At 52.3% G+C, this 25,081-nt stretch overlaps 4 protein-coding genes across 4 annotated transcripts; all 4 read left to right on the forward strand.

The window, feature by feature from the left end:
* Positions 1-1,827: 1,827 nt before the first annotated feature.
* Positions 1,828-2,592, forward strand: TRIVIDRAFT_128224 (uncharacterized protein; the record flags this gene model as incomplete). The annotated part of the gene is made up of 2 exons (XM_014103334.1): positions 1,828-1,977; positions 2,071-2,592. Coding segments are annotated over 2 exons (672 nt in total), but the record flags the coding sequence as incomplete, so codon positions are not given.
* A 7,762-nt stretch (positions 2,593-10,354) lies between these two features.
* TRIVIDRAFT_61392 (uncharacterized protein) lies at positions 10,355-11,764 on the forward strand (the record flags this gene model as incomplete). Its single annotated transcript, XM_014103335.1, has 1 exon — positions 10,355-11,764. The coding sequence occupies one exon, from the start codon at positions 10,355-10,357 to the stop codon at positions 11,762-11,764; it is 1,410 nt and encodes a 469-aa protein (XP_013958810.1).
* A 1,877-nt stretch (positions 11,765-13,641) lies between these two features.
* On the forward strand, positions 13,642-16,851 carry TRIVIDRAFT_61393 (carbohydrate esterase family 9 protein; the record flags this gene model as incomplete). The annotated part of the gene is made up of 4 exons (XM_014103336.1): positions 13,642-16,116; positions 16,181-16,264; positions 16,324-16,495; positions 16,571-16,851. The coding sequence occupies 4 exons, from the start codon at positions 13,642-13,644 to the stop codon at positions 16,849-16,851; spliced, it is 3,012 nt and encodes a 1,003-aa protein (XP_013958811.1).
* A 5,765-nt stretch (positions 16,852-22,616) lies between these two features.
* TRIVIDRAFT_31434 (uncharacterized protein) lies at positions 22,617-24,404 on the forward strand (the record flags this gene model as incomplete). Its single annotated transcript, XM_014103337.1, has 2 exons — positions 22,617-23,809; positions 23,954-24,404. The coding sequence occupies 2 exons, from the start codon at positions 22,617-22,619 to the stop codon at positions 24,402-24,404; spliced, it is 1,644 nt and encodes a 547-aa protein (XP_013958812.1).
* Positions 24,405-25,081: the final 677 nt, after the last annotated feature.

The following is a 25,081-nucleotide window of genomic DNA, read 5'->3' on the forward strand; positions in this document are numbered from 1 at the left end:
TAACGATAATGCATTACAATACCTTAGGTCGTTGTGTTGTCGAAAAGTACAGTCATCCAATAGCACCACCATGTGGCTTGCGTCCGTCTCGCTACGCTGTGGGATGCAATTAAACTCACCTGGCGCTATCAACGGCGTCGTTATCCCACTAGGCCAGGGGAGGCTCCTTCGCCTATATTGGCGCGCCGGTCTAGCTCTCCCGTTGGTTTTTGCTCACTTGCAGCCAAGAATCAAAGTAGTATTGCTATGTACTCGTGCTGGTGAAGAATGCAACCCAAAAGAAATGGAAGTCTCCAAGGGAAGAAAAAAACAAAGAGAGAGATTGATACCATGTTCCAATCATGCACTCTCTACGCCTCAACTTGGCCAAATTGCAATCCCCCGGTGCAGATTAAGCTCTTCAGCTCATTCCCCAATAGCACGTCCCCAGCGGGCCAAGGCTCGTGCGGCCTTTTTTTTTTCTTCAAGTACAAGTATTTTCCGTCTCTTTTCCTTGCCAATCGCAGCCGCATACCCCGTCTTTTGTCACAATGCCCGTGCCCGCAGCCACTAGCTGCATGGGCTTGGACCGATTAGTCCAGCGCACACCGTCCATGGCGGTCCATGGCGGGGCTCCTGCTCGAACAAGAGCGCCCAATAACTAACTAACTACACATACGCACCTCCATTCTCCAGTCGCGCTTGCCTCGCAGCTGGGGTCTTTGCTGCAGTCCCGCGTCGTCCCTTCCCTATCCGCCACTCTGCTCCATACTTGCGACCTAGTACTTCTGCTCCGGGACTTTTTTTGCACATCTTTGCTCTTTTCATCCCTCCTTCGACCTTCCCTGTACTCGTATCAACACCAACTCCTTCCCTACTAGTAATCCTGCCTGTCTTGGTCTTTCCTGGCCTTTCTTTGCCTACCACGGTAGGTGCGCTGGTGTCACTCGCCGTGCCGACAATCGACTTGGAACCGGTCTTTCTACTCCCCCTCTCTCGTGATTTTCTCTCCCCCGAGAGTATATTTTCCGGCTCTTATATCGCGAGACGGATTCAGCGGGGGGTGGTGGAGGGATACGACAAAGAACAGTCCTCGGTGGGAGAGGACGCTGTTCGTTCAGGGGAATAAAGAGGGAGCGAGTTAGGAACCTCGGTTTAGCCAACGAGAGAGCGCATCTGGGCACCGTCGTCGCCTTCAACCGCCTCTCTGGGACCGGGTTGCCTATAGCAATCGACCACGAGAACGACTTCGACCTATACGCACCTCTGTCTAAATCGAGTCATGGTCCTTACGCCTCGATAAGCAGTACAGTTCCTGGGCATCCGTAAACGAAATTAATTCAACCTCGACTATAACCTGCTTGCGACGCCAGCCTCACCGAGTTTCTGGGGCATTGCGATCTGGGACGAAAAGCATTAATACTGCTTCGGGGGTTATCAAAACCAAATATCAAGGTGTTCACCATGTTCAACTCTGCAATTGCTGTCTTTACGGGCCGATCCATGGCCAAGATACCCAGACGGCGATTGTACCAGATGCGGCTCGCACTTTTCCTCGTCGCATTTCTGGCGACGACACTCGGATCTGCTGCCTCCGTACCAAACCGTGCTTCAACCCGCGTTCCCGCGTTATCAATCGATCTCAGCCAGCCTCCCTCGCCGCCCTCCTCTGTGGAGATGATTAATGGATTCTCTAGCGATATTGGCGAGCATGAGCAGCTTCTCCACGAGGAGCCTGGCAGCGGTTCTAACAATGATGCCACGACACTCGAGAAGGGCGAGAAGAGAAGAAGGAGTGCACATACTCCATCTTCGACTACGACGTTGACCAAGCCAACTAGCAGCCCGTCATCATCCCCATTGCCTGTGCCGTTTGACAATACGCCAGCCTCCGCCTTCCAGAGCCAGGGCTCAACCGACTCCTGCTCCAGCTTCATATCGGGTCTCCTCTCAAATCCCACCTTCAAGAGCTGCTACCCGCTCTCTATGATGCTGCAGGTGCGTTCAGGATCTTCTTTTCTGCCCGAATTTGGGATACAGAACATGAATATCTGCCAGTCAAGGCTTAATTTGCTAACTCAGAGATGACAGACATCGACTGGTCTCTTTCAAGCCGAAAAGTCGCTTCTCAGCATTGTCCGGGTGCTCGACGCAACCTGCCAAGCTGACTCAGCTTCATGTGCTACCTTTCTCAACCAAGCTGCGACGAACCTCACCCAGAGTAACAATTGCAAGACGGAGCTTGCACAGAATCAGACTTTAGTCCTGCAAGCGTACCACGGGTTGCTAGCCTACAAGACCATCTATGCGGCAACTTGTCTCCAGGATCCGACCTCGAGCCAGTATTGTTTTGCCAACGCTGTCACCAACCTCAACACGCCCTCGGATGCCTACCTCTACTTTTTACCATACGGCTTGGCCCTACCTGGCAGCTCTAACCCCTCCTGCAGCTGGTGCACTCAGAAGACGATGGACATCTACTTTTCTGCCTCTGCAGACCGCAGCCAATCTGTTGCCAATGTTTACGTGGATGCTGCACGCCAAGTCAATACTTTGTGCGGTCCGAATTATGTCAACGGCACTCTCCCGCCGGCCTCATCAGAAGCCCTCGCTCTACGACCGGCCATTTATACCATTACATTGGCTGTCCTATGTGCTGCGTTTGCCACCCTCGTCTCGATTTCATAGACGGCCCCTCTCGATGCTTCGGGATTGTATAGAATCCTATCAAGCTTAAACCTATTGCCGCCATTATCACTATCTTAACAACATCATACTGCTCGGAATCAGCTCCTTCCGCTTTAAACTTAATGTTTTCAACGATTTTTATACCGACGACGAACAACGCCTAATATTTTCTCATATATACATACGACCTTGTCATCTCTACACTCCCTACTACTTTACCGTAATTTACAAATAAAGCGCATCAAAATATGGCGTTTTACCCCCCTCTCCTTTACAACGCAATTATCTGGGATGCAGGATATAATACTCTTTTTTTTTTGTTCCTTCAAGGGGTACTTAGTTTGCATACGCGCATATACCATTATATACATACTTCTAGGAGGGATACTGGCATTTCGGGGAACATCAATACCCGTCTATGGGCGGATGAGAAGGGCTCAAGGGCACGGGCTGGGGGAATATCCTGGGAATCGGCCTAAAGGAAGACGAGGCGGTGGAATTCTTGTCGACTAATAGCGAGTTTCTGTACATTCTGTATACATGGGCCAAAATGGAAATATAGGTCTCTTTGCAGCTGTAGTTCATCTTTCCATGTAACCACTAAGTAAACAATAAGTAAAAAGAATTTTGCAAGGAAGAGAGAAAATAGCCTCGACATAGCAGAGAATAATTTTGCCATATGTGTAGTTAATTATAGCTGACAAACACCATGCTGTCAGTGCCGATATACTGCCTACCATGGACTCCGTATAGGAGGCCATATCTAGGCCATATCTCATCCATAGTTGCCCCCCCTGTCGTATATTCCAGCTCTGGCTTCGTTCTAGCTCTTAGCCTGCCAGGGGGAAAGGTGCCCAACAAGCAATCTAACCGGGCTATTCCTATTTTTGTATTTTCGGAAATCCTACCAGCCAGCTATGTGCCACCGGTCAACCATTTTGAGAGCCAAGGGGGGGAAGGGGGCAGCGTCTCTTCCACGGGCATACGGCTGTTGCCAAATCCAAGCACCGCTTTCCAGCAGCATCAACCTTTGCAAAAGATTAATGCCCAAAACGAGCAAATGTCGAGCTCTTGTTTTGTCGGCTATGCCGCCGCACCGTTACGTCAGGGCGGGTAGCACGACACCCTCACCCTTTGACAACGTCTTGACAACCAGCCGCACCAGCCGCTCCAATTTCGCCCTCGGCTAATATACTTTTTGGTCCAACACAGCAACTGAGTTGACAGGTCATCATCTGGCGCGTCCAGTTGGCCCAAAGCAAAGGCTTTAACCGCTAATATGCAGGGCAACCAAGCCAGCCAGGCCCAGTCAAGTGAGGCGCCTCGTACGTTGGTGTGAGATAATAGTTCTAGCACCCAGAGATAAAATTAAGCCCTGATGAGCATAAACATGAGTCTAATGCCTGACAGCCAGCTCTCTCTTGGCCACGTTTGAATGTGGGCTTTGGAGCGGGGGGACCCATGAGCAACCGAGCAGTTCCAGTGCGGTGCGGATTGCGGCATCACTAATGGGCCATGATTGGTTCTCTCGTTCCACTGTACGGCTCCTTTTGGCCTCATGCAAATTTGCCCGCGGGTGAGTCTTTTTTTCTTCATCTTGGTAGGTGAATGTGATGGGTGGGTGTCAAGTGGGAGCATATAGCAACGCGATTCGGAACGATGTCGCGACACTCCCAATGCAGTTGAATAGAGACTCTAGCAGCGCAATGATGCGGGTCGGACTTGAGACTCGTGACAACTCTCGGTGAGATATGGCTGGTCTCATTGTGCCACGTACTCCATGTACAGCGAAAGGTTGGCGCTTTGGATCCAAAGAAGGCAAGGATAGAACATAATGAACACTTGCGGGCGCCGTAAGCGTCTCTTCTACACACCCTGAAGCAATTAGTACTGTCTTATATCAAGTCGTCATTTTCGTAACCCAACCTAACCTCTTAGGACCTGTGAGCTTTCAGGCCGTGCTTAGTGTCTTTACATCATCACCGAGTCTTTCGCTGCTAAGCGGTGACGGGCGCCACTGGTGATCCCAAGAGGATCCCAAGGGGAAGAGCAAAGAGCATTGATTTGGGCTTTAAGCATGCCTCACACAGGATCATTCGCTGGTGGCGACTGTCAGAAGTCATCCAGGTGATGTCGACACACCGCAAAAGGAGATAGGGAGAACCAGGGTTGTCAAAATAGAAACATAGCCTGCCAGGGACTTGAGAATATAGAAGGACAAGCACACACACACTTTGTCGATAGTATTACTGGGTGCCAACAAAAGAGGTTATAGACAGGAAGGCCGTGGTCGCCTTGGCACACCAAATCTATGTTTCGACATTCCTACATGATCTTTCGCGTCATGTCAACCGGCAGTGCCGCCGTGAGATCAATGCTTAGCCTCAGCTGGTCCACTAGGACCGTGAACAAGCCGATGAGCTAATGAGCGTGAAGGGGGTAATATCGGGCCACCATCATCACACAGAGGCACGTGTGTGAGTGAGTGCCCATTTGTCCATGGATGAGACATAGTTGAGACATGGAGACACCAGGAAAATTTTCACGGAATGGACGAAGAGGGGGCGGAGAAGAGGCAGCAGTACGCCAGTATGGCTTACATGGCGCATGATGGTGTGAGACCTGATAATCATTCTTCATGCCGTCTTGATTCGAAGTCAACCGTTCGATCTGAAAGGGTTGACTGTCGTGGCAAAGCTTCTCCGCTCAAAAAACTCCACTTCAAGGCAAGTCCCTGGCTCATAGTCTAAGGACCTTGTCCTCGCCGGGGAAGACGGAAGGCGGGAAGCGGAAGGCGGGAGGATGCAACGAAGTCTTTTGGAACGAGGCTACCCAGCAACTCTCGGATGGCCAGGGGAAGCCATATTGTGCGCCGTCGTATGTTCCCATTTGCAGGCCGAACCTGAATGGAGCACTATTACTGCATACCTGTACAGAGTGCATGTGAGATGACGGGGATGGCGAGCCAGCCTGGATAAGTAAATCCACGGGCCCGGTTCTTGGCGACTAGAGTGAAAAACGCGAACGCTAATGAGAAGAAGACGAAGCGGACAACGTGTTGTACCAGCGCTGCAGTGAAGCTACTTGTACTACCACTCTACTAGCAGTACTCGGCAGCTTCGACCATTCCGACCAACGGCACAAGGGTGTTGTTTCTGGCAAAGTCATGATGTCCAAGACAAGTCCGGCCCAGCCTTGCAAATTGGACCATTGCAGAAGAGTCTTGGCCAGGTGGTAGGGATAAGGCAACAGCCACAAGGGAAAGGTGGCCTCGCTTGGCTGCTTGTCCCGTAGCCGTGGCAGAGCGTGATAAGGTGACTGCTCACCTGCACAGGGACGTTGGTCTGGAGCACTCGATTTGACAAATCGTTTTGGCTTCACTGGTACTGGTACGAGCACTTCACCCGCAGCGAGACAGACGAGCGTCCGGGGGGTGCGGCTGACAAGCGAGAACAGGAGTCGTGTTGGGATTGCTTCGTGCTGGTGCTGGTGCTGGTGCTGGTGCTGGTGCTGGTGCTTGTCTCGGTACCTGTGCCTCGTCCGGGGGGGGGGGGCAGAAGCATTTTGCCTGACGAATTGGCCATTCCCAAAATGCCTGGCGTCGTGATGCCGTCTAGACACGGCAAAGGTATTCAAGTGGTTCTTTCACGAACCCTCCGACTGGGCGCTTCGTATAGCAGCAGCTGGTTCCTGAGGCAGAGGTGTTAGATAAGCAGAGGGGCCTAGGAAGGTATAGGTAGCACCTCCGCGGCACAACCCCACCTTACCTTATTCTGCTGGCTCTTGTTCAAATCAGATGGCGGTGAGAGGAGGAGGGTGGTAGGTCCGATGGCGTAAGGACGCAAGTGCCGATGGCGGGCAATCTGGCTGAAAGGACGCAGTAGATACCTGGCAGGTACGCTGCGGGCACTAGGCAGGTCCCCCTCCAAGCAGACGGTCAACCACCGATGATATGATGGCATTAGAAGGAACATGTTGGGTACCTTGGGTATGAGCTCGTAAAGTATAGATAGGTAGGTACCTAGGCAAGTACCTGGGTACCGTGATGCTCCAAGAATTGGAGAGTGGCCCCTGCACGGTTAGAAAGGTGCTTGACATTCGACGTGCTGAAGTATCTCCTGTGTGCTAGCTTCGTACTGTACCGGTGCTGTATTTCTGGCAACTGCCTGCCCTGTCATTGATGATGCCCAGACATTGGCAGGCACACTTACGGCACGGAACCTGCCAGCTCTGTGCTGTCAATACTAGGCACAAGTACTATGTACGGACAATATCCGGCTTGCCCTGCCGCTTGCTTGGAGGATCCAGGATCAATGCCTTGCGTCGCGTATTGCCTTAGTACAAGAACGTACAAGAACGTCGCCGAGTACTAATCGAACTTGGAAACATGCTCAGGATGGCCTCCAGAAAATTACACAAAACCTACGAGTACGAGTACTAGTTGAGAGCCCGAGGCCTGTTAAACCGGACGCGGCGCCCTCTAGCTGCTATGTTTTGGGTTAGCAGGCCCAGGTACGGCACGGCAGGGATACCATTAGCCCAAACTGGATCTTGCCCTTTCTTTCTGGACATTCATTGATACAGGTGCTAATGTACGGAGTACAGGTAATAATGAATTGATGTGAAAACGTCCAGTCCTTGGAGGTATTGTTTACCTGGTACTACCCAAGCCTAGGTACTAGGTAGTAGTACTCCGTACCTAGCATTGCTGCTGTTCAGGTGTGACTCCGTTGGCCCAGCACTGCAGGTGACGGACGATCCTCAAGAGGCCCAAGGGGGGAAAAAGGATCAGGAAGGGGGAAAAAAAAAAAGCAAAAAGAAAGGCCAACAGTTCCTGTACAAGGATCTTCGTCCAGAACCTCGAGGATTCGCCCAGCCCCCCTTCGCTTTTGCTTCCTCAACAAGTGACTTGCACCACGGCGAATTACCATGTGCGTGCGTCAACAAAAAATCCCCGTCGTGATGCTGATATGCGAGTGGTGTACGAGTAAGAATAGCCAGACGCGCCTTGGGCATGCTAACGCATCGTGGATGCTACTCTGGAGCAATTCTCGTACCGTGCAGGCACTGCCGTGGATCGCTGAGGCCAGGGTCGCAGTACCGCTACATGGCCTCGTACCGTACGAGTGCGGACAACGAACATTCTCGGCGGCCGTCGTCTATTCCCTCGTTTCGCCGATCATACGGGCCGGCTGACCAGCTCCAATACTCCGTACTTGAGCTTGGCCTGCAAGTTGGCAAGGCAGCACAGACCACTCAAGCTGGAGGAGCACCAGCCAAAGGCCGTCACGCTCCATCACACTCTGGTGGTCCAACCACAGAGTTCGGGATTCAAATTCACATCTTGGCCCAGGAAAAAATCAGTGCTCCAGCCGTGCCGCCCGCCCCATGACTCGAAAAGTCCTACGAGGGCGGTACTCGCCGCACATGCACACACGCACATACATACGGTTGTACTAGGGCGCAAGGCAGGGCACGTCTCGCACGTCTCCGCCCCAACTCGAACCTCCAGGCCCGACGGACTAGATCTCGATGGATCGAGGCCCATCATTCCATGCTGCTGGTTGGCGGCAGCCACATCGGCTCATGCCCAAATGCCCCAGGCACTGGGCAGTATGGACGGGTGTAGCTCTCCTGCTCGGCACCGAAGCAGTGTGGCGGGACGCACCCTGCTGTTGCCAATCTCCAAAAGACTCAGAGCAAACTTCTTCATCTTCTAGGTGCATGAGGCGGGCGAGCTGATCTGATCTGATCCTACAACGGTGCAGATGGATAGCCACCTACATCAGGGCAATTGCCAATATCCCGGTCTCCCTTTAGATTGGCCCGTCCGTTAGGTAATATCACCCGACACTTTGTGCTCAAAGCCACCAACAGCCATCCTTGCTTCGCGCCTTGCTTCGCGCCCTGAGCTGCGACCTGGAGGTGCCAATGTCGCGGCTGGGCTGGAATCTGGCTGGGCAGGCCGCAGCTGCTGCCCCGTTCCCGATACCACGTCTTCCAAAGCAGAAACCTTTGCGCGACCACCGACTGCCTGGAGCCACTTCTGCATTGCCTGACAGCACCACTCCAGACCATACAGACCATACAGGTAGTATTGCTTCCATGGCTTGGTACGTACGCACAAGACAACTTCTGAGCTCGCCTACTAGCGGAATCAATGCGCAAGACTGTAAGCCGCAGCGGCCCCAGCGATTCGGATTCACCCACCGCCACATCAACCATGCTGTGACATGGGGCATGTCTCCGCCCTGTAGGAAATAAGATCTGTCAGTTGTAACTTGCGCGCACCCCTGGCCAGCGCCAATTGACAACCCCCGGCTGGGCCGCTCGCGCAGTGGTCTCATTATTGTTTCTGCGGCGTGTCTGTCTGTGGAGTGCTCATGCGTTGGTTCCCTACCGGTGCTACGTCGAGCATGTACAGGTAGCGCAAGCAAAGATGGGCCAAATGTCTACATTACATGTACGAGTATACCTCCATGATCGAGTACCCGATACAAGGCTTTGGCAGCAAAAACGTTCCGAGCACGGCCACTGGCCATTGAATGTCTCTCGTCTCCCAGCCAGACCCTCCTTGGCCTACTATTCATCCTGCCCGCCGTGGCCCTCGGCACGCCAACGCCTTCACTCGCGCTCCCGTGTCTCTTCTTTCACTCCTCCCCCACTCCCATCCTGTCTTGGTTTGCCTTTGTTCTTGCTTTTGGAACTGGCAAAGTCACCAGCGAATCCGTATTGCCGAGCAATCAAGCTGCCGCCTCGTGTCCCACCCACCGTCTTTCGCCCTTTCAGTCATCGAGGCAGGGGCTTGTTTGCTCTCTCATACGAGTTTTACTTGGTGCTTCCATTGGTGCTAACATCACCGAATACTCGTGCCAAGCCGAGCAGAGGATTGGTCACTGTCTATTCTTCTACTTTCGGCGCCCACTTGCCTGCTTTGCCTCGACGGCCTTAGATGCCACCCTGTTCAGTATAACCTTTTACCCATAAGTCTCTGCCTAGCCAGAGTGCTCCATACGACCGGCAGCCGCTTTTTCTTCTAATCGCCGGGGTGGTGCGTCTTGTGTCTCACAAGGGACGGCAGGCGCATCGACAGCTTGCATCGTAAGTATGCACATGTGTATTTCTCCCTCTCCCTCCCCCTACTTGAGCTTCTGCTCTGGCCGCGCTCAAGCGGATGATTGTGGGTGAACGGTGCCCGTCTGCCGCACATTCCGCCGTGCACCTCCAACACTGCGTTCAAGCTCCTCAAGACGACCTACTACAAGTAAGCAATACTGGACAGCACCGAATTGCACTTGTCCTGGTTCCCGAATCTGCAGTAGCTTTTGTATACACACACTCCTCTCTTGCCGCCCCGCATCAGCGCACACATCATCCCCTCCACCCACGCCAGCAACGATCTTGGTTGCAGGCATGCAGCTTCCAGTTCCCTCTACCTGGTTCAAGAACTCCTCCCGATTGAGCCCTGGAATGGGGGTCTAGGAGATCTCTGACCAAGACGGCATTGACCCGTTTGCGCGTCTCGCTCTAGAGCAAGGGTGCGCTGACTGACCTTAATATACCTACTACCAAGACGGCCATCTCTAGCTGCCGACATTGCACTACTGCCTACTCGTATTTGCTTGATCCTGCCTACTCCCATTGCACCTTTTTTCATCCCGTTGCTTGTCCTAGGGCAGAACTGATCATGTCTTCTGCTCCAGGGCGCGGCCAAGACGACCTGTCGAGGCATCACAACTTATCCACAGGACCTTCTGGCTTCTCAATTGAGATGGACCCCAGGAACTCTGCCAGGCTGGATCATATGCCTCACACACCAGACAACGTCGCCATGGATCGTTATTCTGCAAACCCCGCCATGGGAATGCAGCGATTGCCTCCTCCGCAAGGTCTACTCGCGGGAGCACCCAGCGGACCAGACACGTTTCGGCCATCTTCTCAAGATCCTCATTCATATTTTCACCCTCACTCTTATCCTCACAATAACGTTGGCCATGCAATTTCGCCCCCTCTTATGTCTCCTCCACACATGCCGTTTGCCGGCGCCATCCCTCCCCAGCAGCCCTATCCTCCCCATCAGATGACTGGGCAAGGCCAACCACCTCAGATGTATCCACCAGTAGCAGCTGGGAGGCCGGACAACACGACCGATCCGCGATTGTCACAGTACCCTCCGGGCATGAGCCATATGAACCGCCAAACGACACCGCCGCGATCCTACCAACATCCTGAGAGCGGCGTCCCGCCGTCTTTTGTTGCGAGACACGACCAAGACACTCCCATGACGGAATCGTCATACGAGCCAGAGCCTGCACGGCCTGCAAGGCCTGCAAGGCCTGCAGGTCGATTGCCATCCCAGACTTCAGACAGCGCAGGACCCCCGGCGGCTCAGGTCCCAAATCTACTAGCTGCTAACAAGGCCAAGTTCTTGAGTGACATCAGCTTTGAGCTCAAGATGCGCCAGCAGCCAAACGCGGCACGGGCTTGTGGGTTTGGTGATAGAGATCGAAGAGTCATTGATCCGCCTCCGATTGTGGAGCTCGTGGTTAGAAACCCGAAATTTACACAAGAAGAAATCAGAGTATATTTGAGGTACGAGAGCTATGTCATGAGCTGCGCCATATTTGACGAGTCAGGGGAGCGTGACTCTTCCTACATGCCCGAGGAATACCAGCATCAACGACGGCTGATGGGTTCTCTCGTTTCAACGCCATTTGTGGGACAGGACGAGAACGGACAGGAGGGGTGCTTCTTCTGCTTCTCCGATCTTTCATGCCGCACGCCGGGCTCGTTTCGATTAAAATTTACATTAATGATGATAGACCCAAGCCGGGCCGGGACGGTCAAGCACTTTCCCATCCTGGCGGAGATCAAGAGCGAGCCCTTTAAGGTTTACAGCGCCAAAGAATTTCCCGGCATGGTGGCCAGCAGCAGTCTAGCCAAGCGTTTGAAAGAGCAAGGATGTATAATTTCAATCAAGAAAGGAAACGATAGAGGGCGAGGCTCCAGAAACAACGATGATGGCTCCGACAACGATGATGATGACGATGGGGAAGCATCGCAAAGCCAGAGGAGGAGACGACCGACACGAAACTAAACCAGGCTCAGGACACACATGTACAGAACAGAAGACAACGGGAACCCCGACATAGAAACTCATATGAGCATCAAATGTACTCATTACGTATCGCCAAGGAAAGACGGTGGGGGGGAGGAAGAATAAAAGGGAGGTAAACCACCCCCGGAAAGCATTGGATGATTGGGCAAATGGTTCTTGATTAGCTTGGTGTTTGGCTTTGACCACAGCGCTGTTTTTTGGCTGCTAGTTGGAGTTTTCTGGTTCGCATTGGTTGCAGCCACTGGTACAGCACATTAGTTTTTGGGCGCTGAGGGGGGTCAGCAAGAGGCCAGGATATGCCTCCCGGAACGTCCCCGGCGATGTTGATAGACATTATCCATTATAATTCCGTTGAGGCTACATATTTCCGCCGAAGCCATTCTCCCCGATCCTGCCCCGCGTCATACGGCTATCCTCCCGTAGCTGTTGAAAGTGCGGCCTGTAAGGCATACGAGTAGCTAGACATAGTACCATAGCGTCGCGGAGGCCGCTCCGGGGTGTGCAACCTATCGGATAAGCACAAGGACAGGCAACCGTTTCAGCTGTCTACGATTCGCCAATTGCAGCAAGGGACAAGACACAATGCCAATGAAGGGGAGCGGCATTGTCTGATTGCAAGAGAGCGATGGCAGGACCCCCAGCTCCCGTTGCGAAGATCGAACGAGTACTAACTTGCACTAACAAGGAATGTTCCCTGTAAGAGTACGAAGTATACTTTGGATTGATGCCATTGTTGGGCAGCAATGCAATGCATTCAAGAACCTGTTACATGTACCTTGCACACCTCGGTACTGTAAAGCGGCACTGAGCATTGATGTCTTACAGCATGGATAGGTATCCATACAGAGAACTGCTTGGCTACCCGCCATGTAAATCCCCTGCAAGGCTCTTCATGCCGTGTAATGTGCGCTGCAAGATACTGCCTTACTCGGCTCGCTTCGCACTGCAGGTACTTTTTTGCCTGCGAGACGGTTGGACCGAGTTCCGCCAAGCGTCGGCACGGGCCGGCCAGTGGCACAGCACAGTAGCCCAGTATAGGATCAGGTTCAGGTACCTTTGCGTGCTTGGATTGGGGAGCCAACAGAGGGCGAGGGCGGTTGGTGGTGCGACTGGTCGCCTGCATGCGTGGAGGCGGGCGGCTAGTCCCAGGGCCGACACGGTCGATATCTGCATCCAAAACCGTACTCGGCAATAGTTGCATTTTGCTATTTTTATTTTTCCATATTTTTTTTTCTTTTTTTAGTCCTGCTCGCAGCATCCAGGGGGGATGGTATAGTAGCTGTATGGAACTGCTGTAAGCTACAGCTGTACAAAGTACCTACAGTGCATGCACATAACAAGCACGTTTTCATGCGTATCTACGGAGTGCTGCAGTACCTGCTGTACACGATCGAGGCAAACAATGGAACAGCAACTCGCTTCTCTCCGCCCCCGCAAACGCCACAGAAAGCGGAATAGCCTTAGTACTATTGACTAATTGATGCCACTACAGACAGGTACCAACTTGTGCAGACGCGGTGCTCGTACAGGTACAACCAAAAGGTCCTGCTAGTGCGCGACGAAACAAAGTGCAGTGTTGTATTATAGGTATTAGTAGTGTGCGAGTACAGTTGTTTAGGTACTGTAGGTACGTGTACCCATGCTGGCGTCATTCACGCGGTGCTTACGCACCCTCTCGCAGCATTGCTCTGTATATCTGCCGCGCTGATAAGCGATACCTCACTGCTCACCTCAACCGGCCCTTCGCTTCGACACAGCCCACACACCGTTCTCTGTCTCGCCTTGGCCAAGTCTCAACCGTGCATGGCAATTGCACAGCACCTGTATCATTGATATCACACCCATCATATTATCGCATGGACGAGGCGTCGGAAAAGAGACGGCTCCTACGGCCTGCGTCTCCAAGCGGAGGATCAAGCTCGCTAGAGCCTCCGCCGTATGAGGTTCCGGCCTATCCCAGGCGACCGCGCCATCGCCGGCTGTTTGCGCAGAGCATGCTGTCCGTCAGGACGGGCTTGAGCGTTGTAGTTGCTGCATCCGTGCTCTGGCTGTGCTTCGCCGTTGATCGCCAGTACCGAGCTCAGCAGCATCCCGGCGGGAAAGCTTCGCCGAAGCTGCTGCAACGCTTTGAAGAGGCGCTGGCGCAGTGTCAGGGGCTGGAAAAGGTCCCCGGCAGGCCTGCGCCTGGCTCTCGACAAAGCAACCCGCGATGGTCGCCGACCAATGGCCAAACTGGGACGGTTGTGTTGAGAAACGCAACCCTGTTCGACGGCGAGGCTTTCGTTCCCGACGCCGTCGACATTGTCTTCTCCAAGGGTCTCATTGAAGCCATTCACAAGACGTCGGACAACAAGGCCATTGTAGGCGACAGCGTCGTCGAGTACAACGTCCACGGCCGATATGTCACCCCCGGTCTCGTTGACATGCACTCACATCACTACATTAGCACATGGCCAAGCACCGAAGTGAGCGATGACGCCAATGAAGTGAACCCGGAAACTAAAGCATTTACCCCAATGGTGCGCGTGATTGATGCTCTGAAGCCTTACGATGAAGCCGCCACGATAATTCTATCGGGTGGTGTCACGTCTTCGCTCATCATCCCCGGCTCGGCAAATCTCATTGCTGGCGAGGGTGTGCCTGTAAAGAACGCGCTCTACTCTGGAGAGCATTCTGAACCTGTTGTTGAAGATTTGCTTCTCGAGAGAGGAGTACCTGCAGGCGAGCGCCGTCGGTACATGAAATTTGCATTTGGTGAAAATCCAAAGGGCACATGGGGATATACTCGACTTGGCAACGGCTGGCACCTGCGAGAACAACTGCAAAAGGCCAAGGAGCTGAAAGAAAAACAGGATGATTACTGCTCTGCCATTCTGGAGAACCACCACTGGCATGATAGTCTCAAGGCTAGCTTTATTCACCATCATGGAAAGTTTCCATTCCAGCTAGAGCTTGAATCAACAGTGGCCATTCTTCGGGGACAAGTCATTGTACAGAACCACAACTATGAGCCGGAAGATATAGAGACTATGCTTCGGATAAGCCACGAGTTTGGGTACAGAGTCTCGGGGTTTCATCATGCTACTGAGGCCTGGAAAGTGCCAAACTTGCTCAAGGAGAAGGGGGACAACGTCACTATTGCAATTTTTGCAGAGTTTAGTCTATACAAGGCAGAGTCATACTCACCGAACCTGTACGCAGGATACATTCTCGATAAGAATGGCGTTCCTGTGGCCTACAAGTCTGATCATGTCATTGGCTTGACGAGCGCCAAGTATTTGGCCTCTCAAGCAGCCATTGGGCATGCCTTCAAGCTTCCGGAGGAAAAGGCCCTTCAGTCAATCACCTCCGTTCCAGCAAAGGCAATTGATCTTGATTTCCGTGTAGGGTACTGTAGGCCTGGTTTCGACGCAGATATTGTGGTGTGGGACTCCCACCCTCTATCAATTGGCGCGACGCCTCTGCAGGTCTTCATCGACGGCCAAGCCCAGCTTGATGAATCTCAAGTCAAGCAGAGCATGGACGTGACATTTACGGCAGCTCGTACTGGAGATGAAAATGACAATATCAAGCCACAGGTGCGGTATGAGATCTCAGATGAGCAGAGAGAATCAACGTGTTCTCAAGCTTCCGAGACTGGCCAAAGCTTCATTATCGAGGGTATTCAGAAAGCGTTTGTTGACAACTATCCAGAGCTGGCAGCCTCGCTGGCACAAGTTGGCGATGAGCCTCTCAAGCTTATTGTTGAAGACGGGGAGATTTCGTGTTTCGGCTCAGCTGTTACATGCGCAGAGGCTGGAAGCAGGTTCGAGCAAAAGGGAAAGAAGGCTCTTCACATATCTCTGCAAAACGGACATGTCCTGCCAGGGTTGACGGCCCTCACTCGGGCCCTGGGTATGACCGAGATTGCCATGCTGGACAGCACTGGTGATGGCCAGGCGTCGGGTCAGAGAATCGGGGATCCTGAGAGCGTGGTCTACGCAAAGTACGGAGTTTGGCTTGATGGGAAGGAGTTTGCGAGGGCCCGTCTTGGGGGTGTCACCAGAGCAATCTCGCTCCCGCTGGCAGATGCGTCTGGCTTTGTCCAGGGCGTCAGTGTAGAGTTTCTTACCAGCGGTAAGAAGAGCCTTACGGACGGAGGTATCGTTCAGGGTGACGTGGCTTTGCATCTGGCTCTGGGCGATGCCACCAAGCATTCGGAAGGCACAGTTAGCAACGGCATTGCTCATCTCCGGAAAATGCTAGAGGACGGGAAGGGAAAACATAATGAGACCGTGTACGGGCGAGTGGCGGCGGGCAGATTGCCGCTCGTTGTGAACAGCAACAACAAGGTGAGAAGGTTCGATTCCAACTATTCGGAATGAATAGATCTGCTAACTTTGGGAAACTTCCTAGTATGACATGTCTCAGCTGGTCCTCGTCAAGAAAGACTTTCCCGAGACCAATATTGTGATACTTGGTGGCAAGGAAGCGCCCTACGTAAGTAGTATCTATCTAGAATACTCGGTAATGGCCAGGTACTGACACTTGTTGATTAGGTGGCCAAAGAGCTTGCTGCTGCCAACATCTCCGTCATCCTCTCAGAGAATCGGCCTGCTCCTGATACTTTCCGCGACAAGGACGCAGTTGTCGGGCCGCCTCTTACTAGAAGCATAGCCAGCCATCTCAAGGAGGCTGGCGTGACATTTGCTTTGGCTATCTTCGAGACTAGTGAGTATTGCCCCGTGACATCAAGTTACATTATCGCTGTTGTAGAAGCTCTCTCACTGACTTACATCTTTGTAGCAATGCCGGCGGACTATCGCATTCACGATCTAGGTCCAGAGGCCGGGTGGGCGGCCAAGTACGCTCATCTCAGCCAAGAAGAGACCGTTCGACTTGTGACTTCGAATGTTGAGTCGATTTTGGGGCTGGAGAAGAGTAGGGATTTGGTGGTGTTTGAAGGCAATCCCCTGAATTATGGCGCTTCCGTCGTGCTTTCGTTTCATGCTAATGGGGAGACTGGCAAGCTGGAAGTTGCTACTTGCTTCCCTAGGGAGGATGAGCATGGAAGCGTCCTGCGGTAGAGGCTGTCTTTCTTTCAGTGTATCTTGATCATCTATTACATAGGTACCTATCATACTTGTCACCAATAATATGTCGGAATTATAGCAGCTGATGGCTACCTACCCTACAGAAATAAAACATCAACCACCTTATGGATACCAAATACAGGTAAGCGATGCTATCATCGGCAAATATTATAATGGAGTAAAGTTCTTTACTACCAGTGTGTTTCTCTGGTGGTCTTGGCTATTTATTTAGTTGGTACGGTACCATGCTTTAAATCATTTTCGCATCATCAAGAGTAAGCGCTTCTACCGATGCTGAGACCGGCGAATACTGAAATGCTTCTCGATTGCCGGCAACTCAAAGTTAGGGAGACGAACCCACGAAAAGCAGGTGTCATCGGAGTAAGCAACAATAAAACATTTGGCTCTTGAATCCCGAGAGCCAAGTTGGAACGATTCTAGTCTTTTGCTAGCACTAAAATCATGCGATTACATGAACCTCTGTAAAGAAAGGTACGGAGATACCTACACGTAAGCACAGATACAAAGGCGGTGCACCAAAAAAAAGAAATCCTAGAGAAAGTAAAAAACTCGTAGCGAGGTAACTTCCCATCCAGGGCTTTCCAAATGGAAGAAGCGGCACTCTGCGACAATAGGACGTACAGATTTGGCAGGATGGAGATCGGTGGAAGGGGCGATCAATGCGTGCTATTCCCTGTTTCGTACGTTTTCGCGATTTACTTCCCAATGGGTCATTACTAAGGGCCTTAATTGTGGGTGCTTTTGTATTAGGTATTACATGATGCGACCCCCTGACTGGCGGCAGGCGAAGAAAATAATAATAATAAACACTACTGTATTATGCGAGTTTGGAGCTGAGTAGTAATCTTGCAAGTCTGGTGTTGAATAGGTATAGGTAGGAGTATGCTTATGAGGAGTTTTGCTGCGTCCTTCCTATTCCATGGGAGAGGGTAAGAGATGCAATGGGGTACGAAGGGTGCAGAGTGCGCAAAGATGCCGCGACGGCTCCGAAGGCTTCAGTTCTTTTGCGATGATGGCCTCATTTTTTTTTTTTTTTTGTTCTCGAGAGATAGGAATGGTGAGGAGTCGCTGTTGGTGAGACGACATCTACCTACCTATTACGTAGTGGAGGCTGTGATGTTGGTGCACGTACAGCAGTTCACCCATTCACCTCAACATCGCTATCCGTTTCACCAGGACATCAGCTGGTAATGACAGAGCCACGAGAATGTGGGAGAACTGATCACTTTGTCTGCCCTCTGTTTGCTTTGACAGTATTGCTTTGTTCGTGCTAACGCCCAACGAGTGTCGTGTCTGCCCTTTAATACAAATGCAAACCTCTTCACAGATCCCAGAGGATAAATCCAGCGCACACGTGTGAATTATTGGCGCCAAGCCCGGCGGCTAGCAAGCCAGGGAGCTCGTGCATGGCCCCATATCTATTCATTGTCTGTTATGAGTAGTTGACATTCTCACCTGATTCCAAGACCAGGGGAAGAAGGGGAAAATGAGAAAGTGACTGGGGAGGGGCCAACACTTGTGAGCCATCTGTATAGATTACCTGTACCACAGTAGAGCGGGTATGACAGCCGTGGCCCGAATGGAAAGTCCTAGCCTGGCTCCGTCTTTGAGTAGGTTGGGAGTTGTAATATACAGGTCCCACGGTAGTACTTGTTTGTACACCGCTTCGTTTGGGTTACCCCTCTCTCTTTTCATTTGAACTCAGTTCGACGGGGTCTAGATTGGAAAAGCGGCAATCTTTCCGATATTGTTGGTTGGTACACGACAGATGAAGCCGCCATGAAATGCGAGGGGACGAATCAGCAATCGATGAGGATTCCGTCTTGTGGAGGGTGGGCGGCAGACTCTATCCCTACATTTGTCGTTAGTAGCACCAATAGATAGTATTGGTTTTCAGATATTTGACAAAATTTTTAGGCCAGACTGAATTCTCAGCAGACGTACTCCGTAGGTTTCGTCATATAATCTATCATGCACTTTGGCCAGTCTTGTGCCTAAACATCTTGGATACTTTTGAAGTCGTATATCAAAAACATGTAACCTGTAGAAATCCACAACAGAAGATGGTTCATCACGCCCATGATGCTGAGAGCTGATGTCAACTACATACTTACCCTACAATGAATGCACTTCCATCGCTTGGCGGTTTACAGTTGCCGTTATGCTCGTATGCTTAATCGGCCACCGTCTGACAATTTCCTTCTCCATCGCCTCGCCCCCAACTCTACCTTAACCTTTGCCCTTATTCCCGCCAAGGCCCTATTATCTGATGGGCGACCACGGAGGTACGTACCCGTAAGCAACGTTGAGCCTGCCATTCGGCCGAAAGCAGTAAGAGGCAGCCATGGCAGCCAATCGGCTAAGGCGTTGCGGTCACCAGCGCTAGTGCGTTTCAAAGGCATGGAGGCCCATCTGGACTAACTTGTTCGGTGTGAATGGAGTCAGGCACAGCAGCAATAGGAGTAGCGCAGGCTGTTTGGTCCAGGAACGGGGGACGGAAAAATCAGAAGAGGCAAAGAATAGGGAGGGGTGGTACGGAGTGCTATGGGGCTTTGTATGGAGCAGTGTGAAGTAGAGGCAAAATAAGTCAAGCACAAACCAACATTGCTCCGTACTCCGTGTCAGTCACTGGCTTCATCAGGAGGCTTTTACAGTAAAAATGTACCTATCTGGGAGAGGATACTGCAGCAGTTGGGGACGAGCGTGACCGGGGATGGGGAATTGGACAAGATGGGGCGTGGCAAATAGGGGAACAACCATGGATGTTTATGTGAACAAGCACAGGCAAACAGGCCAAGCAAACACGAAGACAATTGCAAGTCGAGAGGCTGGGCGGCACAGCTCCGTGCTTTCACCTGTGCTTTCATCTGTGCTAGCAATAAACCTCGCAAAATTTCACGCCTCCGCGTTTCCGATATAGTCCCCTTGTATACAAGAGTAATGGCCACGGCGAGGGGCATCCCGGCACGGAGTCGGCCTCGGGGCATCTCGCCTTTCGATATCCACAGGGTGGCGCTTGTCTACCTGATCACAGATGGCTACATGTACGGAGTACGTACAGCTGGACAGCCCAAGGTTTTACAATTGCTGCTAGCACCAGGCTACGCGCGCCATGCCATGTCGCCGGAAGCACGGCCGACGCCTCTCTTGGCTTCTCTCGGTGCCTGCCTTAGCCGCGCCCCTAAAGTTGGACGAAATGTCAGGCTCGGAACGAACATACGGGGTAAAGAAGCAGTGTGATGGGTGACGCAGGCCCACAGAGGCTCGGTCCAGGCCACGACAGTCGCCATGGACCAGGGATGGATTCGGTTATCACCACCGATGGACTATCGTTTTGTTCGATTCCATCGATCCGTAATTTCAGCAGAATCAGTTGACCTGGCTGGATAGATTGACGGGTCATTTACTCAAGACTTCTGGAAGCTGTGGACCGATGAGTGATTACTTTGTACACGTACATAGTAATATGGTGGGAGACCCCATTCACATAGATTGAGACTAGGTAGGAATTGATAAACATGGCCGACACCAAAAGGGCAGTCCAGGAGGGGGAAACAACAATCAAAACAAAAAAAGGGGCGGAAAACGGCAATCTGTTTCCAGGTCAGCTTGGTAATAAATGCAGAGCTGAAAAAAAGTAGACAGGATTTCTGATACATGCCAGATGCAAGGAGGCCAACATGGCTGACGTAGAGTTTCTTTTTTTCCTGCAGCCACACCAATAGTTTGGCTGCAGCAAACAACACAACAGAGCACACAAAACAACAGATAACAATAGTAACCCCCCCTCAAAAAAGTAAAAATAATTGAAAAATAAGCAAAAAAAGGGCTGCAAGTAGGATAACACTGCATGCGATAGCGCTCATGGGCGGTAAGGATCGGCCAGCCAGTCAGATTTGTCGGCGCATTCGGATCCCGGTCCAGCAAACAGAAAGATTGGTGTTTCAGATCTGCACATTAGCGCCCAGCCACGCAGGAAACGTGGCCGTCAACCGACCAGAGAATCTGGGCAAATGATTCGATTCCGAGCCAGTGGGCGTCTAAGTGGAGAGTCCTTTGGGCGAAGAGCGAAGCGCCGGCCAAACTGCCACCTGAGATGCCAATTTTAACGTGCAACGGCTAGTCTGGAGTAGATGACAGTTGCGATTTTGGTGAGCGATGGGAGGGGGGGTTTGTTGGATGACAGCTCGGTGCTAGACAAGGACTAACACGCAAGGCTCGTAAACAATCCATCGACTGTTCTGGGTGCTGTGCCTGAATCTGTCCATGTACGAGCACAGTACATGCAGTCTGGTCACATATAGACTTTTTCACATTCGAGGGATATAATTTTTGCGGCTCGCAAGCTTGAAACATGAAACACTTTGGCTGGCCCCCGCCGCCGCCTTATGCCCAATCACGCCCGGCGTTTGCTGGAAAAGGTTCTGAGCCCTTATGCAGGTACAGAGTAAGAGCCGCGTCCTAGCTCATTAGACGGAGCCTGCAATGGAGTCTCTCTCCTTGGTCTGTCCGGGTACTCGCCACTCCGTCTCTGGGCTTTGCTGACTGGGCTGGAGAGGTACTCTGTACTCGGGACAAGTACATGCTTGTATGCATCTCTAGATGTGATGGTGTGATGAGGAGATGGGGGATGAGGTAACCTGAGGTACCGGTATCTTTGCTTCGATGCACGAGTAAGTCTGCCTCGTGCTTGCGGAATATTCAGGTCCATACTCGTACATGCGTGTACCCTCTGTGTAACCCCGTAGGACTTTTTGCTTGTGTGCTCAGCACAGTCTCAGCCATCTTACACGTCGTTGTGATACCTCTGCTGTACTTGGCCATGGCCAAACCACATGCACCCATCTTACTCGTATACTCGCCCATGCGCGGGGGCCCCTCAGAGCACAGCATGATTCATGTCTGGGCTGTTGAAAGAAATGGAAAGAAACAAAACAAAGGGACAAAGGATACCTGCTTATTCGCCCTCGTATGGGCTAGACCCTATGCGAAATATGGCCGTGATTTCTTTAATCTATTTCTCATTGCCTACGGATCCGGGCCTGGCCAGCCTGCAGCCCCCTCGCCGGGCTTCTGTCTCGACACACAGTGGGATGCCGGCTGCTGGCGCCAGGGGCTCGACAGGGGACAAGGGCCCTGAAGGCGCAAATCCCCGGTTAGGCGCAGTGCTGTGCATCCACCACAAGTGCTTGGCTTGCGATGGCAATTCTAGCAGCCCAGGCCCTTGTTCCTTGTTTGCAGCGCAACGCAGCCAGGACAGGACAGGAACTCCTTCGGCCCCACTCCGTAGAATCGTCCCCACGCCCCTCAAGATACCCTCACCTCTCACCTCTCACTCTCTCCCCCTCTCTCGATTTTTCTATTTTATCCTCATCGCCGCCGGATCCTTCTCTCGGTTTTTTTTCTTTCTTCTCCAGGCCGCTTCTTTCCTACATCTCAAAAGTTGCTGGGCACTTCCTCTCCTTTAAATCGTTTTCGATACAATTTGGCATTTCTTTTCGCTCTTGTATCATTCCATTCCTTCGTCACGACAGACATTCGACATTCTCTCGTGGTTTATACACATTCGTTTCAAGGTGCTCAGGTATCACCGCTGCAACTATTTTCAACCGTCCTAGCGACCTTGCATAGCTCGTCGAAAGCATTTCCTCGATTTTGATACAGTCTCGTTTTCTTAAAGTCACGGATCTTTCAATACTTTCAATATGAAGTTCTCTACCACCGCGGCCGTTGCTGCCATGGCTGGCGTTGCCGCCGCCAAGGACAGCCGAACCTTTGCTGTTCTGCGATTCACCAACAAGGGCTTGGTCACCACTCGTGCTGATCCCATTGTCAACCCTGGTGTTCCCTCTGGACACGTCCACAACGTTCTGGGAGGCAGCGGCTTCAGCTTCAGCTCCACCGGTGAGGAGCTCCTCAAGTCCAACTGCAGTACCGCTCTCGTCAAGGGTGACTACTCCAACTACTGGTACCCTACCCTCTACTTCCACGACCCCAAGACGGGCAACCTCGAGTACGTTGACGTCTACTACACCAACGTCTACTACTTTTTCGAGGCCACCAACGACCAGATCAAGGCTTTCCCCACTGGTCTCCAGATGCTGGCTGGTAACTCCATGTCCCGCACTGTTCCCGCTGCCGGCGGTGGTGACCAGCTCGACCCTTCCAAGGGCCCCATTGGCAACGTCCAGTTCACTTGCCCTCGTACCAGCTACAACCCTCCTTCATACCCCGTCGGCTCTGACGGCTCCAAGGCTGGTATGGTCGACCCCAACAACCAGGGCGCTGGTGTTGGTTTCCCCGATGTTACTTGCGATGGCATGTACTCTCCTCTCCGTCTGGACATCCACTTCCCCTCTTGCTACAACCCCAAAGCTGGCCTCACCAACTACAAGGAGAACACTGCCTTCCCCACCGATGCTGGCAACGGCAAGCAGGACTGCCCCCCTGGCTGGATTCACACCCCTCACATCTTCTTCGAGGTCTACTATGACACTCAGCCCTACAAGGGCCGCTGGACCGAGAACCAGGGAACTCAGCCCTTCGTCTTCTCCACTGGTGATGTTACTGGTTACTCTGGCCACGCTGACTTCATGGCTGCTTGGGACGAGGAGCTTCTCCAGCACATCATCGACACTTGCGATGCTGGTGACGCTGGTATGGACCAGTGCCCCGGTCTCTTCTACGGTCTGAACAAGGGTGACTGCACCATCCCTCCTCTGGTCAACGAGCAGGTTATGGGCACTCTCACCAAGCTCCCTGGTAACAACCCTCTCAGCGGCTTCCAGTACGGCGCTGCCCCTGCTATGCCCGCTGCTTCCAGCTCTTCTGCTCCCGCCGCCTCCAGCAAGCCTGCTGCCCCTGCCTCCAGCAAGCCTGCTTCTTCTCCTTCCAGCAAGCCTGCTGCTCCCGCCTCCAGCAAGCCCGCTTCGTCTCCTTCCAGCAAGCCTGCTGCTCCCGCCTCCAGCAAGCCCGCCTCGTCTCCCTCCAGTAAGCCCGCTTCAACTCCCGCCAAGACTATCGAGTCCAACCCTGCTTCTTCTCTCCCCGCTGCCGGTGGCAACTCCCAGTGCAGCGGCGCCAATGTCCACACCGTTACTGAGACCATTACAGTCACCGCTGGCACTCCTGCCGCCTCTTCTGCTCCTACCAAGGGCAACTCTGCTGCTACCGTCGGTGGATACACCTACGCTGGTTGCTACCAGGACAACATCGGCCGTGTTCTCACCGGTGATATCCTGCCTAACCTTGGCCCCATGAGCAACGACAAGTGCGTTGCCAACTGTGTCAAGAAGGGATTCTCCATCGCTGCTACTGAGTACGGTGGTCAGTGCTACTGCGGCAACGAGCTCGTTGGCTCTGCCAAGCTCGCCGAGTCCCAGTGCAGCATGGCCTGCGAGGGTGATTCCAAGGAGGTCTGCGGTGGAAGCTGGGCCATCAGCGTCTACAGCAAGACTGGCTCTGTCACCCTCAAGGCCGCCAAGCGCTCTGAGCACGTCCACCGCCACCGCAGCCTCCGCAAGTAAGGGGTTGTTGCTGGCTATTTCGGTGCACTTGGGGTTATGATCTGAGTGTTACGGAGTATTTGGTTTGAAGCGTTGCATGGGATTCCGATGGGTTTATGGTAGCGGGATCTGGAAAGGTTGGGTCAGCAGCAGGTATGATATCTGCTGACCTTTGGGGTGATTGTTGGATATTTCGATTCTTCCGTGTATTTTTTGATGACATAATTTTTACGATTCTTGGTTTACTATCTGGCAAGTCAGTTAGGAGCCTCCCGCGAGGGATTTCAAAGCATTTATCAATCGAGGTCTATGAATGACTGGGTCTTATAGAGTCTGAATAAAAGTTTATGAGCAATTCACAAAAAATAAGTAACCAATTGGTGGTGCAGTAGTGACACAAGTAGAAATTCCACATAAAGATGATGTAATCTGTGACTGAATTCCATCGTACTCTCTGGCGCACATGTGATATTTCGCACCTATAATTTGTTGCATGTGTTTGTCTGTCATGACGAAGTTGAAGTTGGGATAAGGCTGGTAGACTAAAGCGGGTGAGGCGCCTGGGCTGGGATGGCGGCTGAACTACGGCTAATTTCATATTTTACATTTCTCATTGCAGGACCTCATGTCACAATATGCTACTCAACCCTCTCTATTTTTTTCTCTTCTCTTCCCACAGCCTCAATTTCTTTTCTCCC

The sequence above is a fragment of the Trichoderma virens genome (assembly GCF_000170995.1).
Source record: "Trichoderma virens Gv29-8 chromosome Unknown TRIVIscaffold_4, whole genome shotgun sequence".
In the NCBI taxonomy this organism is placed as follows: Eukaryota; Fungi; Ascomycota; class Sordariomycetes; order Hypocreales; family Hypocreaceae; genus Trichoderma; species Trichoderma virens.